Source organism: Hemiscyllium ocellatum, chromosome 13, assembly GCF_020745735.1.
Source record: "Hemiscyllium ocellatum isolate sHemOce1 chromosome 13, sHemOce1.pat.X.cur, whole genome shotgun sequence".
NCBI classification, from domain to species: Eukaryota; Metazoa; Chordata; class Chondrichthyes; order Orectolobiformes; family Hemiscylliidae; genus Hemiscyllium; species Hemiscyllium ocellatum.
Window position 1 is genome coordinate 40002915 of NC_083413.1, and position 25118 is coordinate 40028032.

Below are 25118 nucleotides of genomic sequence, written 5' to 3' on the forward strand. Positions count from 1 at the left end.
GAGATGATCTTCAACTGCACAGAGTAAATAGGTTAAATATTTCATTAGAGGAAAAGGTTTGTGTGGGGTGTTATGGTTCTGATAATTTCTGTAGGGGAAGGGGTCTTCCTGATCTTTAAACATGATTTTGCAGCAAGATATGCAGAATTCCTGGAGGGATTGAAACAATCCAGCACCAAATTTCCAAGACTCAGAATGAATCATGATCATGAGCTCTTTACAGGAGAACTGTTAAAGCATTTGGAATCATCCACCAGCACCAGCCAACAGGCTGCATTTTACAGTTTATACCTGTCAGAATGAGGGGAAGCAACCAGGGCATTAGGAAACTACAAACTAAAACAATACTCTGTCAGTGGCTATTTAATTCAGCCAAGGCATTTGTATTCAACAGTTAGGTCTCCCGATCAGTTGGACCCTAGCATTATGCCAACACATCACTGCCTTTTGACCATGTCTTTTTGAGACACAGAGGTATAAAGTATCAGCAAAGGTGCTGAAATACATGGAACCAAGCAGCGAAGCCATTCAATCCCATCATGAGAGCAGGGAGAGAAAGGAAAACAACTTTTAACAGCAAAAATGAAGGTGTTTAAGTTAGATTGTGATATCTTTAGTTGCCGATGAGTTTATCTAGCTAAGGGGTGTGGCAGCATGTATTGCAGATGAAGTAAACAACTTCACCATGAGTTTTCAGGCAAAGGATGACATACTCCATGTCTTTCTCAAAACCGTGGACGGTATTTGTAACAATGGTCTTTGAATCTTTTTCGTCAGGACATTACTCAGTAACAAGGCAAGTCTCATTGTAGAATATTAAAATGTATTAATGGTTGTTTTAAGTCTCTTAATTGTTAATTGAGGTTAGTGGTTTAGAGCAAATATAATCATAAATCAATTGCCACTTGTTTTGTTTTCAGAGTTTGCTATCACCAAGAATATAACACCTTGACAACTGAATTAAAATTTCCAAATAAGTCAGGTTTTTCAACTGTCTGCTAATAAGCTGACAGAATGCTGCCTTTAGTGATCAGTCACTTTTAACAACATTTTCCAGATAAATAAGATTATTTCTTCAAAGAAAACTGTCTTGATTATGAACTTGGATGCTGCTGGAATGAAGTTTGTTCGAGTGGATGTGTAATTTCAGTGATATATTTCAAATAATTGGAATGTTCAGTTACCATAGTCCACCTGAACTTTCATCCTATATCCAATAATTAACTAAATTCTAACTTTTAGCTCCAAGTTTTAGTTACATCTTAATTTGTGTTGGAATCTATGAACTTGAATAAATACCACCCAAAGAGGTGTAAGTATTTACTGCATTATTTAGGATAGAACATGAGAAAAATATAGAAAGAGCTGTGGTATTTCTCATTCATTTGAAAAACAGAATTAGGATGGAAGCCATTTATGAGAAACTCTTGGAATGTCTATGTATATAGATTTTCTCTCTGAAACACATCTGTATCTTTGTGGAAAGAAATGATTATTAGATATAAGCTTGCCGATTTGCATTTTTCATCTCACCCACATATTCTCTTTATTTATCGTAGCAAAGTCTTTTATATTCTTAAAGGCCAGTAATGATAGCATTTTGAAGCCTTCTGTTTTCTATACAAAGGACCTCCAGCCTGTTAAATTTTTCCTTTCGGTCCGTGTCTCTATAACTTTGTTTGGACTTCACTAGCAGTTCTCACCTGCCTCTGTCACTGCTCATCATCCCCAGTGGTTGCCCTGGCTGTGTCTGAAGTGATGCAGTCTTGGTCTTCTGCAATACATGTTTAACTTTCTTCATTTGTCAATATTTCCTGTAATTAAATGAGAATTGTTCTGGCATTTCCAAATGCCTCAAAGTGCTGAAGGCCATACACCTGCTCCTGCTTCTCATGACTACAGCAGTACAGCACAAGGTCATCACAAGTTAAATTGACCCTAGATAAATAAAAAAAAACAGCCAGCAGCTCTTAAAGGGGAAGAACTTTCTGATTGCTAATGGTGCAGGACGTGGTTGAGGAAAACTTCAAAAGTCTAAGCAGAAAATAGATCAGAAAAGGCAGAACGTTGCAGGCAGGGGGCTTAGGTTTTCTCTGATGCAATGCCGGAATTCTTGATGTTAGAGCTGGACAGGAGAAGAGGTGTCTTCCATCTACGTAGGACATCCTCTAGTGAGGCACCGTCACTGCCAATTCCAGAATGACCTACCAGGGCCTTGGACTTGGATGGGATGCAGATAGAGGTTTAGAGACCTGGCATCTGTGGTCAAAGACAGAGACTGCCACATACGTCCAAATGTACCACTAGTACCTCACACTGTCTAATTTACCACCTCCTACCCAGCCCTTCATGATTTATCATCATTTTTAATTCGGTTTGACTCAACTTCACATTCAAACCATCTCTGCAACTATGTAACTTTAATGCAGTTGCAAACCTTACACATAGATTTTATTGCTTGGAAATCTTCAAAGCTACATGTGCACTACTCTCTGTAAGAGACCTGGCTTTCAGCTGAAGACACTTCTGGATAATACCATCTACTCTAGCGCAACATGAAGTTTGAGCTGATGCTAATTCCTCAGAGATCCTATGCACTCACGTACTCATGACATCATTAATAATGGCTTCCGATGTACTGTACATGCTCACTAGCTAGTGCCAGAGTTAACCCTTTACCTTACATACCCACCACATCTTTGTCTTATCTCTGCAGATTATATACATACATCCTCTGATATATTACTCCATCAAACTTCTGTTTCTACAACATTGCTCTTTGTGATGACTTCACCAATCTCCCTGTACTTGCACAAAGTTTTTGTTGATGTTGTCAAGGATCCATATTCTCCAAAATCATATTTGTTCTTTGATCTTTTTTTTTCCCTTCTCCTCCTGCTGGACTGGAACGTGTTGCATGTTTTTGAATCAAGTGGATTTGCTTGACATGATTGACATGTGGTTTGTACTTAGGACTGTAAGTGATTCTACTTTTTCAATGAAGATCTTCTTTTCCTGCTATGGACAGTAAGATTAGATTAGATTAGACTTAGATTAGACTTACAGTGTGGAAACAGGCCCTTCGGCCCAACAAGTCCACACCGACCCGCCGAAGCGCAACCCACCCATACCCCTTACCTAACACTACGGGGAATTTAGCATGGCCAATTCACCTGACCCGCACATCTTTGGACTGTGGGAGGAAACCGGAGCACCCGGAGGAAACCCACGCAGACACGGGGAGAACGTGCAAACTCCACACAGTCAGTCGCCTGAGGCGGGAATTGAACCCAGGTCCCTGGCGCTGTGAGGCAGCAGTGCTAACCACTGTGCCACCGTGCTGCCCTTAAAGTGTGTGTTTTTGTCAGTGCCAGTAGTAATTTGGTATTTTTCCCTGCATCTACTCAGTAATAATATTATAACAGATCACACTCAATCTGAATCTTTGGACCTCCGTTGGCACTTTCTGTGATATTTTGTAAAGTCATTAATTCCTTATGATTGGCTTCAATCTTGAAATCCAATCTTAGATCCTTGGTGCCTGTGAAATATTCCACACGGACACTTCTGATATTTTAATCCTCAAAGACATATTTACGCAATTGCTCTTCCTTTACAAAACTGCAGTTCAAACTTAGTTTTGTTAAAACTCTTGCAAATTAAAGAAACAATTTTACAAAGCAAATTAAGTTAACTTTTTCACAAACTATGTTGAGCGCCTAACAAACACATAAACTACCCCCTCTAGTGAACTTGCTAGGGCTGCATTGACAGGGTACTCGGGGTCTTCTTGGTACAAAGGTGGGTCTCACACAGATTCTTCATCGGCCAAGTCTTCCCTAAGGGAATGGCTGTACCTTCTTCCCACTTTCTGTGCTCTTCTGGAATGTTCTCTGGCTTTGTGGGATCACAAGGCAGGGGTCACAGCACCAGATGAGGTAAGGTCGGGTTTTTGTAGGGTACCCAACCCCTTTTCAAGATATGATTATGCCATGTTGCCAAGAATTCTGTCCAAAGCTAGAATGTACAAAAAAAATTGTCTCTCCTTATTCTTCTGGCTGAGTACCTCTGGATGAGTTTGGGTCATATTGACTCTCCCATTGTTGAAGTCGACTATCTGTGTTCAAAACAAGACCAGGCTGCTCCTGGTTGGATTCTGATCTGTGGAAACATTGATCTGTTTGTATTTCACCAGGCTTTGCTTAGCCCATTGGCCACAACATAGTTAGAGAATTTGTTGCCAGTCCACGTTGTTGCAAGCACTTTGTTTTCCAAATCAGAATCTTGATTTGGTTCAAGTTAAGGACTTTGATGCACTGTCAGCCAATCACCTTTGATAATTTTTTAAAAATCTGGACAAAAACTATTCTCTGTCTGTTTGGTGATTCATTACCCATACAATAGTAATAGCTGAGGTTTATGGTGAGCTAGGATTTGAATTTACTTAATATTGCTGTATTAGGCTGTATCAGGGTTTTATTGATTTATGTTAAGTGTATTTCAAAAAAAGCCCATTCCCATGAACATCAGCAGTTCTGTGACATCCCTGGGTGACTCTCTATTGGGTTTTGTTTTCTGTCAATCAACAGTGATTCCTATTTCTTTGACTAAGTGCCCTAAGAATGCTAACATTCTCTGTATTATCTAATAATAATAAGTGAGCCACTTTCTGCAGTCTTGCCATTCCAGTGACAATGAACAATTCAGAGTAAGGGTTAAGTGGAGACGAGTTAATTTCAATGTGGCTAGGATAGAGCTGGGCTAAGTCAATTGGAAGAAAGCTTTGGCAGGACTATCACTAAAAATGGGCAACTTGCAATAAAAGATGGTTCAGATACAGATAAGATTTTTACCCTCAAAAGGGAAGGGTAGGACAAGCAAGCCCAGAGCTCCCAAGATGAAAAGGAGGTAGAAATTAAGAACCTGAAACAGGTGTATGATGAGTTAGAGATCATGGTACCTGTTGATAGCGATAATGTAGGCAAGGTGAGGCATAAGGTCTTGCTTCAAGAATTCAGGGAGCTAGGCAGTAGATTAAAAAGTAAGAACTGAATAGTTGTAATATCTAGATTACTCCCAATGCCTGTGAGTTAAGAAATAGAGTGCTAGCAAGTTTAGAAATAGTAAAATAAGACAGGTAAACTTGTAGCCCAATAGTTGGTGCAGGAGGAAGGGTTTTACGTTCCTGGATCACTGGGACCATTTTTGGGGAAGGTGGGATATGTACAAAAGGGAAAGTCTGCACTTGAACCACTTTGGGATCAACATCCTTGCAGGTAGGTTTGCTAATGCAGTTGGGAGGTGTTTAAACTAGCCTGGAGGGGCAAAGGATTCAGAATATTAATGAAACAGAAAGGCATCATCATATAACAAAGGAAATAAGTCACAATAATTTTAGCTGCATTGAGTGTCAAGTGAGGAAGGTAAGGCTAGATGGTCTTTAGTGTTAGCAGTGTAATAGGTACTTCCATTGACACATGGAAGTATGATATTTTTGCCATCAGATGGTTGAGGGAAGGGTAACTTAACATACTGGGGTCTAGGATCTTTAGGAAAGACAGAGGAGGATAGGAAAAGACTAGTGGTGTAGCACTATTAACTAAGGGGTCGATTATAAGCCAGGGAACTATAGACCAGTGAGCCTGATGTTCGTGGTGGGCAAGTTGTTGGAGGGAATCCTTAGGGACAGGATGTACATCTATTTGGAAAGGCAAGGACTGATTAGGCATAGTCAACATTGCGTTGTGTGGGGGAAATCATGTCTCACAAACTCGATTGAGCTTTTTGAAGAAGTAATAAAGAGGATTGATGAGGCCAGAGCGGTAGATGTGATCTATATGGACTTCAGGTAAGGTGTTCGACAAGGTTCCCCATAGGAGACTGGTTAGCAAGGTTAGATCTCACTGAATAAAGGGAGAACTAGCCATTTGGATACAGAACTGACTCAAAGGTAGAAGACAGAGAGTGGTGATTAAGGGTTGTTTTTCAGACTGGAGGCCTGTGACCAGGAGTGGAGTGCCACAAAGATCGATTAGATTAGATTAGATTAGATTAGATTACTTACAGTGTGGAAACAGACCCTTCGCCCAACAAGTCCATACCGACCCGTCGAAGCGCAACCCACTCATACCCCTACATTTACCCCTTACCTAACACTACAAGCAATTTAGCATGGCCAGTTCACCTAGATCGATGCTGGGTCTTCTACTTTTTGTCATTTACATAAATGATTTGGATGTGAGCATAAGAGGTACAGTTAGTAAGTTTGCAGATGACACCAAAATTGGAGGTGTCGTGGACAGTGAAGAAGGTTACCTCAGATTACAACAGGATCTGGACCAGATGGGCCAATGGGCTGAGAAGTAGCAGATGGAGTTTAATTCAGATAAATGTGAGGTGCTGCATTTTGGGAAACAAACCTGAGCAGGATTTATACACTTAATAGTAAGGTCTTGGAGTGCAGGTTCATAGCTCTTTGAAAGTGGAGTCGCAGTAGGTAGGATAGTGAAGAAGGCATTTGGAATGCTTTCTCTTATTGGTCAGAGTATTGAGTACAGGAGTTGGGAGATCATGTTGTGGCTGTACAGGACATTGGTTAGGCCACTGTTGAATATTGTACGAATTCTGGTCTCCTTCATATTGGAAAGATGTTGTGAAACTTCAAAGGGTTCAGGAAATATTTACAAGGATGTTGCCAGGGTTGGAGGATTTGAGCTATAGGGAGAGGCTGAACAGGCTAGGACTGGTTTCCCTGGAGCATCGGACTGAGGGGTGACCTTATAGCGGTTTACAATAGTATGAGGGGCATGGATAGGATAAATAGACAAAGTCTTTTCCCTGTGGTGGGGGAGTCCAGAACTAGAGGACATAGGTGTAGGGTGAGAGGGGAAAGATATGAAAGAGACCTAAGGGGCAACCTTTTCACGCAGAGGGTGGTACCTGTATGGAATGGCTGCCAGAGGAAGTGGTGGAGGCTGGTACAATTGCAACATTTAAAAGGCATTTGGATGGGTATATGAATAGGAAGGGTTTGGAGGGATATGGGCCAAGTGCTGGCAGGTGGGACTAGATAGGGTTGAACATGGACGAGTTGGACCAAAGGGTCTGTTTCCATGCTGTGCATCTCTAGGACTCTGCTGCAGCAAGCAGAGATTGTGCCTTGGAAGGGTCCTCAAACAAAACTGTGTGCATGGAACTCTGGAATGTTAAGGAGACAACTACTTTGCTGGGAGTGCATTGTCAGTCAATGGGAAATAGAAGAGCAAATTTGTAGATAGTTCACAGAGGTGTGTTAGAGTAATAATCGAGTATTTATCCTTGGGAATTTCAACTTTCCCAACTTAATTTGGGATAGTCATACTGTTAAGCGTTAAGAGGGTATGGATTTCACTATCCAGTAAAGTTTTTTGTAGAAAGCCCAACAAGAAGCAGCACATTGCTAGCTCTGGTTCTGGGGAAAGAAGCTGGACAGGCGTTCGCTGTGGCAGTGGGGAACATCTTAACAATAGTGACCACAATACAGTACAATTCAAATTTATTCTGGACAAGGAGAAATGATGGCCTGCATAAGATGGCTAGGAAAGGCAGATTTTATTAATATAAAGCAAGACCTGGCCACAGTAGACTGGGTACAGCTCTTTGTGGGTAAGTCTACAGCGGAGCAAAAGAGGGGCCATTCAAAAAGGAACTGTGGAATATAGAGGTCCAACACATAGCCTTCGGTGGGAAATGTAGCAGCAATAAGTTTGGAGAAGTCTGGATGTCTGGCCAATTCAGCACTGGATAAGGAAGAAGAGTAGCATTTTCAGCAAGTCCAAAGGGTACAATTCAGCTGTGACCCTAAAGCGATACAGGAAGTAAATGAGGGAACTTTAGAAAGCAATTAGAAGAGCAAAAGAGGGCCATGAAAAATGACTAGTGAACAGGATTAGGGAGAATCCTAACATATTTTATAAATACATTAAAGGGAAGAGGTTAACCAGGGAAAGAATAGGGCCCATTAGTGACCAAGTGGGAAACCTGTGTGTGAAGCCGCAGGATATTGGAAGGGTGTTGAATGAATGCTTCTCTTTGGTCTTCACTGTGGAAAAGGAGAATGTATGTTCAGAATTCAGGAAAAGGGACGGTAGGAACTTGTACAGTTTGACATAGGAATTTTGGGAGTTATTGTAGTCCCTGAGGGGCTTGAAAACAGACAAATCCCTTGGCTTGGGTGACCCCAGGCTGCTGTGAGCGTGAGGCAGGAAATTGCAAAAGCCCGGACACAAATTTTTCTGGCCATGAGGGAAATGCCTGAAGACCGGAGGACCATAAATGTGGCTCCACCTTTTAAGAAGGATGGTAGAGATGAACCAGTAAATTACAGATTGATGAGTCTCACATCAGTGGTAGGTGAAGTATTGGAGAAAATTCTGAAGGAGTGCGTTAATACACAATTGGAAAGGTATGAGTTAATTAGGGATAGTCAGAATGGCTTTGTCAGAGGGAGGCCATGCCTAACAAATTTGTTAGAAATTTTTGAAAATGTGTTGAAGTGTGTTGATGAGGGAAGTTCATTTGATGTAATTTGTAGGGATTTTAGCAAAGGTTTTGACAAGGTCCCACATGGGAGACTGATTGAGAAGGTTAAAGCACGTGGAATAGAAGGAAACACGGTGAGGTGAATCAGAAACTGGCTCAGTCATAGGACACCAGGGTAGAAGTAGAAGGCTGTTTGAATAATTGAAGCCATTGTCCAGCAGTGTCCCAGTATAGGGCCCCTTATTGTTATATACTATAACTGATGTAGATGGAAATGTTGGGAACATTAAGAGATTTGCAGATGACACGAAGTTTGGTAGAGTGGTTAATAGTGATGAAGGTGGTTGTAGGTTACAAGAAGATATAAATGTCTCGGTCAGATGGACAGACAATTGGGGGATGGTATTTCTCTCGGAAAAGTGTAAGATTGGAAGAAGAAACAAGATGAGGGAGTGTTTAATGTTTGGCAGAACATTGGTCACACTGCAGGATGTGTTCTTCCACATCCAACAGAGATTTTTCTGCACCTCCAAACATTTCATCTACTGTGTCTATTGGTGTCAATGGTCTCCTCTACATTGGGGAGACAGGACGCCAACTTGCAGAATGTTTCAGAGAACATCTCCAGACACACTCACCAATCAACTCCAACATCCTGTGGCAAAACACTACAACTCCCCCTCCCACTCTAACAAAGACCTGCAAATCCTGGGCCTCATCCATCACTAAATTCTCACCACCCAACGACTAGAGGAAGAACACCACAGTTTCTGCCTTGGGACCCTCCAACCACATAGGATCAATGTTGATTTCACCAGTTTCCTGATTACCCTTCTTCTCACTTTATCCCAGTTTCAACCCTCCAACTTGGCACTGCCCTGTTGAACTGTCCATCCTCCAGTCTGACCTATCACAAACACCCCCTACCTTCATGTAACCATCGCATTCCCAGCTAACATCCCCCCAGTCTCACACCCCTCCCATATCTCCCAGCCGTCTTGCCCCTCCCTCCCCCAACATTCATTCCCCCACCCCCCACACCCCCCAACATTCCTGATAAAGAGCTTATGCTCAAAACATCGATTCTCTTGCTCCTTGGATGCTGCCTAACTTGCTGTGCTTTTCCAGACTATACTTTTTGCTCCGTGGTTTTCAAGCCTACTCGGGCAATCAATAAGACCTGTTTACAGTCTTATCTCCACATTATTGTCTTGCTCTCCACACATTGAGCAAGCCTTCACCTCCCTCAACTGAACCCTAACCATCAACAGTGTCTAAAAACTAAAGAACTGCAGATGGAACAACGTAAGAACATAGGAATTAGATGCGGGAGTATTTCAGTTCAGCCAACTGAGTCTGCTCCCTCAGAAATATATATATTTCTTTCTTGAATCTGTCAACTGATCTGCCTCCACTGCACTCTGGGGCAGTGAGTTCCACAGATTCACAATCCACTAAGAGAATCAGTTTCTCCTCATCCCAGTTTTGAATGTACCTCCTCTCATGCTATAGATTTATCTTTTTCTCCTTCAGCATTTTATATTCCTCAATCAGATACCACCACCCGCACCCCTTTCCTCTGAACTCCAATGAGTACAAGCCCAAGCCATTCAACTGTTCCTCATATGACAGCTCTTCCACCCCTGGAATCACCCTGCTGAACCTCCTTTGAATTGTCTCCAGTGCCACCATATCCTTCCTCAAGTATGGAGACCAAAACTAGATGCAATATTCCAAGTGTGGTCTCACCAAAGCCTTATTTAATTATAACAACACTTCTTTATTTTTATAATCTAGTCCTTTTGCAATAAATGCCAGAATTTTGTTTGCCCATTTTATTACATGCTGAACCTCCATACCTACTTTGAGATTCATGTTCAAAGATACCCAGATCCTTCATCAATGATGCAGTTTGAATCTGCTTTCCATTTAAATAATAATTTGCCTTTTATTTTTCCTGCCAAAATAGGCATTTGCCAGCTTCTGTCCCATTCTCCAAGCCTGTCAATATTCATCTGTAAATTCTTCATCTCATCACAGCCTGTTTTATCATCTATTTCATTACTATCCGTGAATTTTGCTATGTTGCATTCTGTCCCTGATTGCAGATTATTCATATAGATTGTAAACAATTAAGGTCGAGGCACCACACAAGTTGCAATTCACCATCCAGAGAAGGACTCACTTATAACAATCCTATGCTTTCTTTCACTCAGCCAATCCTCTATCCACACCAATACTCTGTTGTAATAGGTAGATTAGATTAGATTAGATTACTTACAGTGTGGAAACAGGCCCTTCGGCCCAACAAGTCCACACCGACCCGCCGAAGCGCAACCCGTAGACTTGAATTGTTTTCATTAGAGCTGAGAAGACTGGGGGTGGGGGTGTAAATGTTTGGGCTGTATAAGTTTATGAGGGGTATGGACAGGGTAAATAGAAAGCCGCAGTTTCCCTTGTTTCAGGGTTCAATTAAGAGGCAGCATAGCTTTATGGTAAGGGGCAGGTGATTAGGAGGGGATTTGGGCAAAAATCTTTTTCATTCAGTGCATGGTGGGAATCTGAAATGCATGGCCAGGGAAGGTAGTGGGGGTAGACAGGCAGGACGCTGAAAGAACACAGCAAGCCAGGTAGCATTCAGGAGGTGGAGAAGTCAACATTTCAGGTGTAACACTTCTTCAGGACTTGGGGTGTAAGGGGAACTGCAGATAAAGGGGGTTGGGGAGCAGGGGGAAGAAGTGGGGATATGGGAACACAGGTAAATGATGCGACTTCAATGGTCAATGGGAGGAATAAATCCAGTTGGTACCAGGAAGGGAGAGTTGATGAGAGGAGTGGAAGGGAGAGGGAGGGCCTGGGAAGGGAGGTTATTTGAAATTGGAAAATTCATTGTTGAGTCCTCTGAGATGTAGGCTGTCCATGCAGAAGATGAGGTGTTGTTCCTCTAATTTATGGTTTGGTATATTATGGCAATGGAGTGGACAAAGGATAGACATGTCAGAAAGGGAGTGGGAAGGGTAATTAAAATGGGACGTGACTGGGACGTCTGGTCAGCCCTTGGGAAGGTAATGGAGGCCAGAAACCTTCCAATCTTTAAAAAAAATTGATGAGCACTTCAACTCTCACAACATCCAAGAATTAAGATGTGCAGGAAATCGGGATTAAAGCACTTTTAGTGATAATTATGTCCATGCAGACTTGATGTGCCAAAGGGCCTTTTCTATGCTGTATAACTCCGTTAGTGTGCTTATGATACGTGTCAGGTTAAAAAAATACATGGAGAACAATTTGCATGCAAAATGATCAAAAGGAAGCTGAATTAAAAAGACTAGTAGAAGCAAAGAGAGATTATGAGAAAGGACTGGCAGCAGTAAAGAACATACAGCTACTACTTTTTCTGTATTTTTGATTGTGGACTGAAATGGAAAAGAATTGTTTTAAAAATCAAGTTTTATTGAAGGAAAACCTTATATCTCCTGCAAGCAAGTGAACATGGTTGGAGAAGAGTTCACAAGCTGAATGTCTTGACAAGCCAACAGGACCATCTCAAAAAACACACCTCCACCCATTCTACACACCTTTTTTTTCCAGTCTGTCAGAAACTTAACTGGTAGAGTTATATTTCGATGATTTTTCTTGAGTGTTGTTGGAGTTGAAGTATTCCATCATAATCCTGAGTTTTGTCTGTAGATGATGGACAGGATTAATTGTGTTAGTCATTGCCTGGCAGATGTGACATAGATTTTACTTGGTCAATGAATCAACCCAAGTCTGAATGGTGTCTAGACTCTGCTGCATGCTTCAGTATCTGAGGAGTTGTGTCTGTAACAGAACACTGTTGATCATCAGGAAACCTCTTTAACTAGCAATAATGAATGATATTTTTGCTTCAGAGCACGTATTCAGCTGTGCATGTTTAAGAGGTGTGCCCTGAGGCTGTAAATTTGAAAATAATGGTTCAAACATTACATTTGATTTAAATTTTGATATAATTTGCATGAGCATTGGGGATGCTGTGTTGATCCCACAGTGCCAAAATTATTGGACAAGGAGCATATTTTGCAGTTTATTGCTTGTGGATCTTTGAGCATGATCTTCAAAGGGAATTTAATTATCATGCTCACTTCTTAAAAGTATTTAAATTTTGATTTATGATAAACATAATTTTCTATTCTATTTGCAGTTTGCTCTGTAAATTGGAAGCATTTACTTTCTAAATCTACTTTTCATTATTTTGTTTTGCAGAAAAATGACTTGGATACATTTCTTGGGCTTCCTGTTCATCACTCAGTTGTGTGGTTTTGCCAGTTGCATTCCTAAGTGTGACTTTAGTTCAGAAGTCCTTTTCTGTAGTGGCAAATTAATAACTGAAATGCCAGCAACTATACCATCAAATACAACTCGATTAACATTTTTGAACACCAACATTTCTATCATAAGAGCTGGAGTCCTTCAGAATTATTCAGCTTCACTGACAATGCTTGCATTTAACGATAACAATATACATAAAATAGAAATTGGAGCTTTGGATGATCTTACTAACCTGACACAGCTTGAGATAACAGGTAATCCATTGGAAAGGTTGAGCACTGGAATGTTTGACGACCTTCCACAATTGAAAAACCTCTATCTGTCTGAAAACAAGATCAATATCTTGGATAGTGGATTATTTGATAATCTTCCCAATTTAGTTGAGCTGAGATTGTTTGAGAATGAAATACAAGTCCTTCCTGCTCAGATATTTGACAAATTGACACTGCTTGAAAGACTGCATTTGGCTAAAAATCAGATAAGCAATCTGCCTTCGGGAATATTTGAAAATCTTTCCAAACTCATGCAGCTCAAACTTTCCCACAATCAGCTCACTGATCTCCAGGAAGGTATTTTTGATAATCTTACTGAATTAGTGGAACTTTCTTTGACAAATAACAGTGTGACACATCTCCCACCTGGAATCTTTTCCAAACTGCTTAAATTACAGAAACTATATTTGAACCAAAACAGAATCACAGAGCTTCCTTTTGGACTGTTACATAATTTAACAAAAATATCTAAATTGAAATTTGAATCTAACATGCTCTCAAGTCTTCCTACTAGTTTATTTGGATTAACATCAACTCTCAAGACACTTTCACTGACTGAAAACAATCTCAGCACTATTCCTGATGATATGCTTAGTAAACTGCCTAATTTAAAAACTCTGATATTGAGCAAGAACCAGATTACTCATCTTCCAAAGAAAGCTTTCAATGGCCTTGATAAATTAACTCAACTTCAGCTGAATGAAAATCAACTTGTTACCTTAGATAAAGACATTTTTAAAAACTTACACCTTTTGAAACGGCTTGACCTTGCTTCAAATCAACTATCTGATGTACCTGATGGAATATTTGATAATTTGAGAAACCTGGCTTCATCTGGACTCAATCTGCTGCAAAATCGTTTCGTGTGTGACTGTCACTTATTGTACCTTAGAAATTGGATGAAGTCGAATAAAAATGAAGTGAAATCATATTCTGAGATGAAGTGTTACATGCCTGATGATCCCATTACAAAGGTTATTCACTCTTTAAAGGAAGAAGAACTAATCTGTCTTACTACAACAGAGAAAAGTACTACTGCAGAAATTCCAACTTCTACCACGGCCATATTGACATCTACTGGGATTAGTACAATTACAACAGAATTGACGACAGAACAGCTCAGCACCACAGAGATTTCAACTTCTAGTGTGACCACTTGGGTATCTACTCCCATTTCCACATTAACAACAGAGTTCACAACAGAGCAGAGCAGCTCTTTGGTGGCATCAACTGCATCTATGAAGACATCAACAGCCCCTACTATAGTGACAACTGAATTATTAACAACTACAGAGATTTTACCCCCAACCGAGACTCCAATATTATCGACCCCCTGCACGACAACAACAGCGACAGCAACAAAGCAAACCACGATTCCAGCAATTTCAACTTCAGTTGCAACTACATTAATTTCTGTTCCCAGTACTGTAATGACAACAGAACAGAACACTACTCCAGAAATTATAACTTCTGCTACTGAAAGTGTGAGTACAGCCACAACAATGATTTTTACAACTACCAGCATAACATCCAAGCAATCATCACCTTTTGTGATTCGTATTCCTTGGTCATCCATAGTGCCAAGGAGCACTTCACTGGAGACTGAGAGTACACAGGAAGTGGGTTCATCTACAATGGATACAATCTACCACTCTACTTTAGTTCCACAGGTAGATACATCCACCATTTCAACTCCAACAACTCTTAGTACTTACACTCCAGGAAGTCCAACTGGTCATGAGTCAATGCAGACAAGAACCACCTCAAGTTCAGTTTTCAGTTTGACTCCTACCGAGACATTTGGTGGGAAAAAGACAATCCAATTTCCTTCTCCAAGGAAAGCAATGGTTTCCAATGAAAGAGGAACCTGCAAGTTAATAGCACAATTATATCTAACACTGCTAGTGTTTCAAATAATCTTCACATCAGTTCTCCTGTGGTTTGTATACAACATTTACAATTCACTTTTCAATGGAATGACAAATAAGATCTCAATTAGATTAATTAATTATTCAAGAACACAGTGAATAATTTAACAGCAAGTTGTTTCTTGGTCTTCAATATTCTTTCCAATGTAACTGCATTACAAAATTCCTGAATGCAAATACTGATAGGACAATTGGAATACCAGTACCGTGTTGTATTGATCTAATAAAAATGTACAAACCGAGATATTGCAGGTTTTATTGGAAGGTTTTCTTCATATTTTGAAGAATAAGGTGGACAATTCCATATTTACATACATTCCCAAGATGCAGAGTTCCAAAACTAACAGCAGAGAAATGGCCGAGAACCAAACCAAGCAGTGCTGGTATTTATGCTCTGATCTGAATCTTTCAACACACATCATCTTATCATTTTGTTTATTTTTGACAACATCTAAGCTACTGACTCTTAAACACATCCTGTTTTGACAAATCCCACATTTTAGCTCCTCCCTAAGAGCCAACATTGCTCCTTATCTCAGATTGAGTTTATCAATACTATTTTCTTTTAATGATCCTCAGACTTATGGCCCCACTAGTGACAACAAACTCTTCACATTGACTCAATATATTTTCTACTCCAGATGCTCTCCCATCATTGATTAAGTACTATCAATGATTTCCATTTTTTTTTGGCTAAAGTTGTGTTAACTTTACTGGAGGGTTTATTGCTGTGAGCCCTAGTGATATCTCTCAGTGTATTCTTTCTAAAATTACATTAAGTGACTAACACATGCTGATGGTATCTCTTTTATATTCAATTTTTACATCATCTTATCATCTGTTGTTTCCAGCCTAACCCAACCCACCACTCAGTGGAGATTCACCCGAACACCATAATGCACTTCGACTCACTGGCATTCCAAAGATTCCCTGCTCATTGATGAACAGGACCTGAACATCCTAGAGAAGGGGAAGATGGCACTGCCATCCTGATGGATGGGATGGTGTAGAGGAGGGCAGTCCTCTTCTCTGTGCACTAGCAGAAGATGCTGTGCCACTAGATCCTGCCAGCCTTCTCTGAGGCTACTGCCCAGGTCGGTGTCACCTCCACTGTGTGGTCAGGTGGTCTGCTGTGCCTGAAAGTCAATGATCTTCTTCATTCTGCAAGGATACGTGGCCACATTTTCCCTCTCCCAGCTCATCCTAACTCTCTCTCTGCCACTGAACACTGCCCGATAACAGACTTCAGAACATCTGCTCAACGCTCGAAGAGGAACTTGGAGTGGGAGGAGGAGGATCCAATTGTTGTGATGCATGTATGTACCAGTGATATGGGCAGGACAAAGAAGGAGCTTTTGTATAGTTACTCTGAGGAGCAAGAAACCCTATGGCTTTCTAGAGGTAATAAAGGAATAAAAGAATGACGAGAGTAAGATTAGGGCCAATCAAGGATAGTAGTGGGAGATATAGCAGTTTGGATCAGTAATTGGCTTGCTGAAAGAAGACAGAGGGTGGTGGTTGATGGGAAATGTTCATCCTGGAGTCCAGTTACCAGTGATGTACCACTAGGGTCGGTGTTTATTCCACTGCTGTTTGTCATTTTTATAAATGACCTGAATGAGGGCGTAGAAGGGTGGGTTAGTAAATTTACAGAAGACACAAAGGTCAGTGGAGTTGTGGATAGTGACGAAGGATATTGTAGGTTACAGAGAGACATAGATAAGCTGCAGAGCTGGGCTGAGAGGTGGCAAATGGAGTTTAATGCGGACAAGTGTGAGGTGATTCACTTTGGTCAGAGTAATCAGAATGCAAAGTACTGGGCTAATGGTAAGATTCTTGGTAGTGTAGATGAGCAGAGAGATCTCGGTGTCCATATACACAGATCCTTGAAATTTGTCACCCAGGTTGACAGGGTTGTTAAGAAGGCAGACAGTGTTTTAGCTTTTATTAATATAGGGATCAAGTTCCGGAACCATGAGGTTATGCTGCAGCTGTACAAAACTCTAGTGCGGCCGCACTTGGAGTATTGTATACAGTTCTGGTCACTGCATTATAAGAAGGATGTGGAAGCTTTGGAAAGGTTGCAGAGGAGATTTACTAGGATGTTGCCTGGTATGGAGGGAAGGTCTTATGAGGAAAGGCTGAGGGACCTGAGACTGTTTTCGTTAGAGAGAAGAAGGTTGAGAGGTGACTTAATAGAGACATATAAGATAATCAGAGAGTTAGATAGGGTGGACAGGGAGAGCCTTTTTCCAAGAATCGTGACGGTGAGTACGAGGGGTCATAGCTTTAAATTGAGGGGTGATAGATATAGGACAGATGTCAGAGGTAGTTTCTTTATTCAGAGAGTAGTACGGGTATGGAATGCTTTGCCTGCAATGGTAGTAGATTCTCCAACGTTAAGTACATTTCAGTCGTCATTGGACAAGTATATGGACGTACATGGAATAGTGTAGGTTAGATCGGCTTCAGATTGGTATGACAGGTCAGCGCAAAGTCGAGGGCCGAAGGGCCTGTACTGCGCTGTAATGTTCTATGTTCTATGTTCTATATAGACAAGGTGGTTAAAAAAGCATTTGGCATGCTTGCCTTCATTGCTCAGTCCTTTGAGTATAAGAGTTAGGAAGTCATGTTGAGGACATTGGTGAGACGTCTTCTGGTATACTGTATCCAGTTCTGGTCATTCTATTGTAGGAAAGATATTATTAAGCTGGAGAGGATTCAGAAGAGATTTACCAGGATATTGCTGGATATGGAAGGTTTGAGTTATAAAGAAACGCTGGATAGAGTGGGATTATTTTTTCACTTGAATGTAGGAGTTTGGGAGGATATCTGGCAGAAGTTAATAAAGTAATGAGAGGTGTAGATAGAGTGAGTGGTAGTTGCCTTTTCCCCAGGATGGTGGATTTCAATACTTGGGGGGCACATTTTTAAGGTGAGAGGGGAGAGATTTAAAAAAGACATTGGAGAAAAATTCATTGCACAGAGGGTGGTTCGCATATGGAATGAACTTCCTGAAAAACTGATGGATATGAGTATAATTACAAAGTTTAAAAAACATTTGGATAGATATATGAATAGGAAAGATTTGGAAGGATATGGGTCAGGAGCAGGTTGGTGGGACTAGTTTGATTCAGGATTATGTTTGGCATGGACTGGTTGGATTGAAGTGTTTGTTTCTTGCTGTATGACTTGACGACCCTATAAAAGTTTATGAAATCACAAGGGATATAGATAGGGTTAATGGTAGGTGTTCTCTAGTGTTATGGATCAGACCGGACCCCCTCAAAACATTTCAAGAAAGTAGCCTGATCCCTAACTTTGCTAGTTGTTTTAAGCAGGTGTCAAGTGGATATATTAGGAGGGATGCAGCTGGTCAAACTACTTAGTTTTAAACAAAACAGAATTTATTTGCAAGATTACCGAATGAAACACAAACAAAAGTGATCAGGATACAGATTAACTTAATCTGTCTGAAACTCAACAAATCATCCCAACTTAATGATGCTGTTCCAAATACTTGCAGCAATATCCCTAAAAACTCCTTGACACAACAAGTAAAATCAAACTCAGGGTCTTACATGACAGAGAGAGGTGGCAGCATGGAATACTTTCTTCCATGTAACTGTTTCTTAGATCAGCAACCTCATAACTGACTGACTGCTTTCAGTGAACAGCCAGACTGTTAAAACCAAACCAAACCAGAGAAAAGTTGAACTGGGAGAACTGGTCACTCCCCTTTCATCATACAAGTGTTTTTTAAAGCTTGGAAGTTGTTTGCCTGAGGCGGTATCTGTTAGCTACAAATAAATTGGCCCTAAAACTCATCCAACTCAGACTTTTCAGAACCTGTGCCCTTTATGACCTCTGAAAAAAAAAACCAAGGACAACATAACCTTGTTAAAGGAGCAGCATCATTACACAAGGATTGGGGATTTCAAAACTAGGGGCACATTTTTAAGGTCAGAGGAGAGAAAATGGTCCTGTTCATATACTCCACTATTCCTAAAGTTTGAGAATTGTGACACATATGCCATTTGTCCTCTATCATTAGCAACTGTAATGTCATTCACATCATCTGTCCCGTAAAATGGCTCCCTTGCTCTGATTCTACCATATTGTGCCAACCCCACCTTTAAAGCACTTCTTTTATGTGGATTCATACTGTTCACACAGCTGAGGCAGACCTACAGGGAAGAGCCTCCACCCATTTGTGAAATCATCCACCAGGACCAGGCAATACTTGTTTCCTTTTGGGTCATTGGCAGAAGACTAATAAAATCCATCTGTACGGATTGTCATGACCCTTTGGGAAACTCCATATTTAATCTTCCTGATCTGGGAGGGGAAGGGAGGCATTCAGGGTTCTTGTATAGGTAGACAAAATATCCTTTCACATAGGCCTCCACATCCAAGCCCATTCACTGTTGTAAGCAATGAGCCAATCTGTACCTCGCAGTCCTTTACATGCAGTCTCATTGAGTCTTGAGCGCCCTGTCCTTAGTCTCAAAGACTTTGATTTATCTCCAATGGCCAAGTCACCTGTGAAACCTTCCAGTTGGTATGGTTGTCCATTGCAAATTTCAGTGGATTTGATGAATGGTGCACCAGTGTCTACTCGATATGTTCTCTATTCCTCCGCACGCACACACAGGGCACAGGGAAATACTGCATTCATTGTCCATTATGGCACACTTAAATTCACAATGGGCAGAGCCCCTTCAGAATGTCACCAAAGGCAGGGCAGAGTAGGAGATTCCCTCCCTCCCATTCTGGGCAGGGACCTTCCCCATTGACCCTCTGAGTTCAGCTACCTCTCAGCATAGTTCCTCCATTTTTCAGAGTCAAAATCTCCTTCTTCCTTTCCTCCATTTATTGGAGAAGTTTTGCTTGGATCCCTGCTGGCCCACTTAAACTGCCACTTCTTGTCACATTTAGAGCGTTTCTCTCCTGTCCCCGGAGCTAAGCGCCCTGGTCTATTCTTTCCCTCCTGCTTTACTCTGCCTACTCATACACTTTTCCCTCAGGCTTCTGTTGTGGCTCCATTTTCTTATCAGATTGTCTCTTTTCAAAACAAAGGGTCACTTTTCTCAATACCGCAGTTGCTGTTCAGCGGCTGTAGAGTCAAATTCCTCAAACATTGCAACATTTAAGAGGCATTTGGATGGGTATATGAATAGGAAGGGTTTGGAGGGATATGGGCAGGTGGGACTAGATTGGGTTGGGATATCTGGTCGGCATGGACGGGTTGGACCGAGGTGTCTGTTTCCGTGCTGTACATCTCTATGACTCTATGACTCTAACACACCAGAGGGATTGACCTATCAGCGTCCTCAATCAATGAGTTAATATATGATCTGTAAGGTCATTTCTGTGGTTTGAAACCTGGGAATCGCTGCTTTACAAGCTGCCCACAATCAATCCACGTTTGACGCAGGGCTTGCTGAAGATTATCTAAGTGTTTAATTGGTGCCCATGGCAACCAGCACATCATTTTGAAGTGCATTATATTCTCCTGTTTAAGAACAAAGAACAAAGAAAATTTACAGCCCAGGAACAGGCCCTTCAGCCCTCCAAGCCTGAACCGATCCAAATCTACTGTCTAAACCTGTCGGTCAATTCTTAAGCATCTGCTCCCCACCTACTCATGCATCTGTCCAGATGCATCTTAAATGAATCTACCATGCCTGCCTCTACCACCTCTGCTGGCAATGCGTTCCAAATGTCCACCACCCTCTGTGTGAAGTACTTGCCATGTGTATGCCCCTTAAACTTTCCACCGCTCACCTTGAAAGCATGACCTCTCGCTTGTTGGAAGGTCTGACACTGATGTACAGCATCAAAAGAACTGCGGGTATAAATAGAAAGGAACTGGGCATGGGGAGAAACAAAGTCAAGTCAAGATAGGAAAAGATAAATTCCATGACACAGGAACAGTAGAAACAATTGGTCTGCCTGGACAGTCCAGTTGGTGGGAGTAGGTAGAAGTGATCAATGCAGGAATCAGGGACTATGAGCTGCGAGACTGTCCAGGGGAGATACCCAGATGTGATGGGGTTGATGACAGTTGTGGTCACAATGGCCCTTGTTGATAAGCTCCATGTTAATGGTCCAACTCATCTAATTAAATTCTACTTCTGATCATACACTCAATAAACTAGCCCTCAAGAGTACCTGGCATGGAAATTGGAGCGGGTGTCTGGTGGATTCATCCCTCTACTATGTCCAAACGACTCCCATGTTGCCCACGGCCAAGCTGCAGCCCAGGGCATACCCTATGGGCACCAAACACGCATATCCTTCATCCATGGGCATAGCATCTGACATTCAGCTAATCCTCGCCACCATGCTGGCACTTTGCCAATGACTTGGCAGTGTGCCCGGGAAGGTCAGTGTTGCATTGTGGGGCACACCAGTAACCAGTGGCGCATGGTTGCATTAGGTCCTAGTATTTAACGAGGACAGACACCCAGCCCATGGCTTGGACCAGGCTGCCTACTTGCACTGCTCACACACTGTCTTAGTGCCTGTTCACTTGGCATCTAACAGCAGACCCACAGCATAAATGCCTTGATTTACCATTGCAAATTGGCATAGTCATATAACCAGGCAGCTGGTCATGTGGCACAGCAATCCTCAGTCAAGGGCACTTTAAAGGTGGCTGCACAGCAGTGTGCCACATCCTATTCCACACCTGTACCATGTGGCGCAGCATTCATGTCAAACCCAATGCATCCGCTGCAAGCAGTTGGACTGTCTCAAAGTCTTAGGGGAGTATGCCTCAGAGAAGTCTGGGGTGGGGGGGGGGGGGGGCGTGGAGGTGCATCTGAATGAGGGAGAGCAGAATGATCAGTCAAGGGCTGATACCAATACTAGTGGTGGGCTTCAGCCATGTTTAGGCATCTGCTCAGGGTAGCATTGCGTAAGCAGCTGGAACACACTGTAGGTTTTAGATTGATGTTTATGGACCATACATCAAGATGTTGCCACCCAGTTAAATCCCTTCTGACAAGCTTGACAAGCAGCCTGTCTGTCTGCACACAGGAGCATCTCAATGCAGCAGTAAAGGTAGCCTTTGGTTTCCAACATGCTAACAGGCAAGATGAGGCAGGACATGGATGCTCTGAGTCTGGAAAAGGCCCACTAAACGAGTTAGTGCTAAAAGAGCCTGCAGTCAGCCCTGAGATGCAGCTTGGGCTGATCAGTAGCTAGGTGCCTGTCCATGCAAGCAAAGTGTCCTTGCAGCTGCATTTCAATGCTAGCTACTGATGCAATCTGTGATACAGATCTATACTTCTGAAGCAACTTACAAGTGGATCAGTGAGGTATCAGATGGTCATAAGAGATGGGCAAATGTTAGGTCCATGGACAAGGGATAAAGCAGTTCATGGCCATAGGCCATGCCCTGCAATGCTGTTGACTGAGCAACACAGATCCAGGCCACAGCCACCAGGTATCCCTCTGACTGTCATATGGAGAAATGTCAACATCTGACTTGCTTGGCTTATTTGGGAGGATAAGAAGCTGAGTACTAATGAGGTGAGACGTGGCATTAATAAGGTGTTTAATTAGCAGTAATTTCCCTTCTCTGGCAACTCACTACTACATAGTGAGAGTTGTGCCTTGCTGATTGGCAGATACACAAAAGATGCAGCACGTTGCTCCTAAGGTCAAGATAAAACTTAGTGTCATAGAGTCATAGAGATATACAGCATGGAAACAGACCATTCAGTCCAATTTGGCCATGCTGACCTGATAGCCTAACCAAATCTCATCCCATTTTTCAGCATTTGGCCCATATCCCTCTAAACCCTTCCTATTCATATAACCATTCAGATGCCTTTTAAATGTTGTAATTGTATCAGCCTTCACAACTTGCTTGGGCAGCTCATTCCATACATGCACCACTCTCTGTGAAAACATTGCCACTTAAGTCCCTTTTACATCTTTCTCCTCTCACCCTAAACCTATACCCTCAAGTTCTAGACCCCAACCCCACCCCCCAACCCAGGGAAAAGACTTTGTCTATTTATTCTATCCATGCCCTTCATGATTTTATAAACCTCTATGAGGTCACCCCTCAGCCTCCTACACTCCAGGAAAACAGCCCCACCCTGTTCAGCCTCTCCCTATAGCTCAAATCCTCCAACCCTGGCAATACCTTTTTAGAACCCTTTCGAGTTTCACAACATCCTTCCGATAGGAAAGAGACCAGAATTGCATGCAATATTACAACAGTGGTCTAACCAATGTCCTGTACAGCCACAACATGACCTCCCAACTCCTGCACTCAATACTCTAACCAATAAAGGAAAGCATATCAAATGCCTTCTTCACTATCCTATCTACTTACAACTCTACTTTCAAGGAACTATGAACCTGCACTCCAAGGTCTCTTTGTTCAGCAACACTCCCTGGGATCTTACCATTAAGTGTAGAAGTCCTGCCAAGATTCGCCTTCCCAAAATGCAGCACCCTGCATCCATCCAAACCGAACTCCATCTGCCACTCCCCAGCCCATCCGATCAAGACCCTGTCACGCTCCAAGGCAACCCTTTTCGTTGTCCACCACACCCCCAACCCTGCTGTCATCTGCAAACCCACCAACCACGCCTCCTACTCTCACATCCAAATCATCCATACTAATGATGAAAACTAGTGGACGCAGCGCCAATCTCCATGTCACACCACTGGCCACAGGCCTCCAGCCTGAAAACAACCACTTCCCCCCTCATCACTCCTACTCCCTCACCCCGAAGTCAGCCCTGCACCAAAACAGCTAGCCCTCCCTGCACTCCATGAGACCAAATCCTGCCAACCAGCTTGCCCTCATCTTTGTTACTTCTTCAAAAAACTCAATCAAGTTTGCAAGACACGACCTCCCACGTACAAAGCCATGCCAACCATCCTGTATCAGTCCTCTTATACCATGCTCCCTCAGTGGAAACAAAATGGCTGGTGGAAGGCCACTTATTATTGTGGTGGAGACTGTGTAGAAAGTTTTAGAAGATTAATGCACTGAGCTCTGGGCTTTGGGAGCCCGGTTTCTGACAGTACCAATTGGGTGGGTTGACTGGATAAAGGCAAAGTAAGGACATGAAGGAGTGACTTTGGTAAGAACATGGAAGTTGTCATCATTAGAAGAACAGTATCTTTTGAGCCATTGGCATTCCAATCAATGTGGTGTTTCAGCACTCTTTACAATCTGCCGGAGAATAGATTACTAGCTTATTTTGAGAATGTGGATTGCTCAACTTCTTGCCTGACTGTACCATAAATCTCGCCATAGCCCACATCACTCATGCCACTATAAGTATCTGCCTTTATTTTTCCAATCTCTCCCGTTTTCTCCCAACTGTCTTGCCATTGCCTCCATTATATAAGGGCTTGGAAAACTTAGCCCATAGTTTTGAGAATCATCTCGGAATCGAGCCATTTTTTGGCGCAATTTACAATACTGTCCTGCAGGTGGCTCTCTACCTCTATCACTGTGCATGTACATCCTGTTTTCTTAAAACACTTAAATGTTTGAAAGTGTTAATTAATTTAGTCTTTGAAGTTTTGCTTCCAAATTATCTATGATATAGATCTGAATTACATTATTTACAGACACATTAACAAAATAATCAGTGATTGCTTTATTTGCATACCTTAATCTTCTAATTTGTTCAAATAATGTTATCACAGAATAAAATCATGACCAGAATCTGGCAGAAGATATCAAAAAAATTCAATGGTAACTTATTTAAATACATGAGTATTTAGAAATATGTTGTTCAGAAAGTAGAAATGTTTTGACCATTAAAAACAGCAGAAAAACTGTTGTTGGCTGTCTTGTATAATTCTTCATTCACTATTTAATATATGACAGCTAGTGATTAACTCAATTTCTTAACATTCACGTTAAATGGGTAAGAATGCTTTAAACAACATTTATATTGCATTTCTCAGTTCAGGCAAATGAAACAAGAGTTGCTGCCTCTTTAATGAAATAGAAAATATGATCAACTGGTATTCTATTACAACACGAGAATAAAAGATAGCGTGGATCTCTGAAAGGCCATTAAGTGGTAGAGCTGGGTCACAC

At 41.8% G+C, this 25118-nt stretch overlaps 1 protein-coding gene across 3 annotated transcripts; it reads left to right on the top strand.

Annotated features, from left to right (window-relative positions):
* The first annotated feature begins 678 nt into the window (after positions 1-678).
* On the top strand, positions 679-21807 carry LOC132821873 (carboxypeptidase N subunit 2). Of its 3 annotated transcripts, none has more exons than XM_060834782.1 (3): positions 679-796; positions 12766-14587; positions 15883-21807. In XM_060834782.1, exons 1-3 carry the CDS (start codon positions 705-707, stop codon positions 15970-15972), a joined length of 2004 nt encoding a protein of 667 aa, XP_060690765.1. In that variant the 5' UTR covers positions 679-704; the 3' UTR covers positions 15973-21807. The 3 variants fall into 3 exon arrangements, with proteins under 3 accessions (XP_060690765.1, XP_060690764.1, XP_060690763.1); XM_060834781.1 differs by lacking the exon at positions 15883-21807 and adding an exon at positions 2934-2977 and having other exon boundaries at positions 12766-15273; XM_060834780.1 differs by lacking the exon at positions 15883-21807 and having other exon boundaries at positions 12766-15273.
* The last annotated feature ends 3311 nt before the right edge of the window (positions 21808-25118 follow it).

Coding starts and splice junctions, on each gene's coding strand:
- LOC132821873 (XM_060834780.1), top strand. CDS start 705: ATGACATACTCCATGTCTTTCTCAAAACCGTGGACGGTATTTGTAACA. Junction 797..12,765: donor GGACATTACTCAGTAACAAG/GCAAGTCTCATT, acceptor TTTGTTTTGCAG/AAAAATGACTTGGATACATT.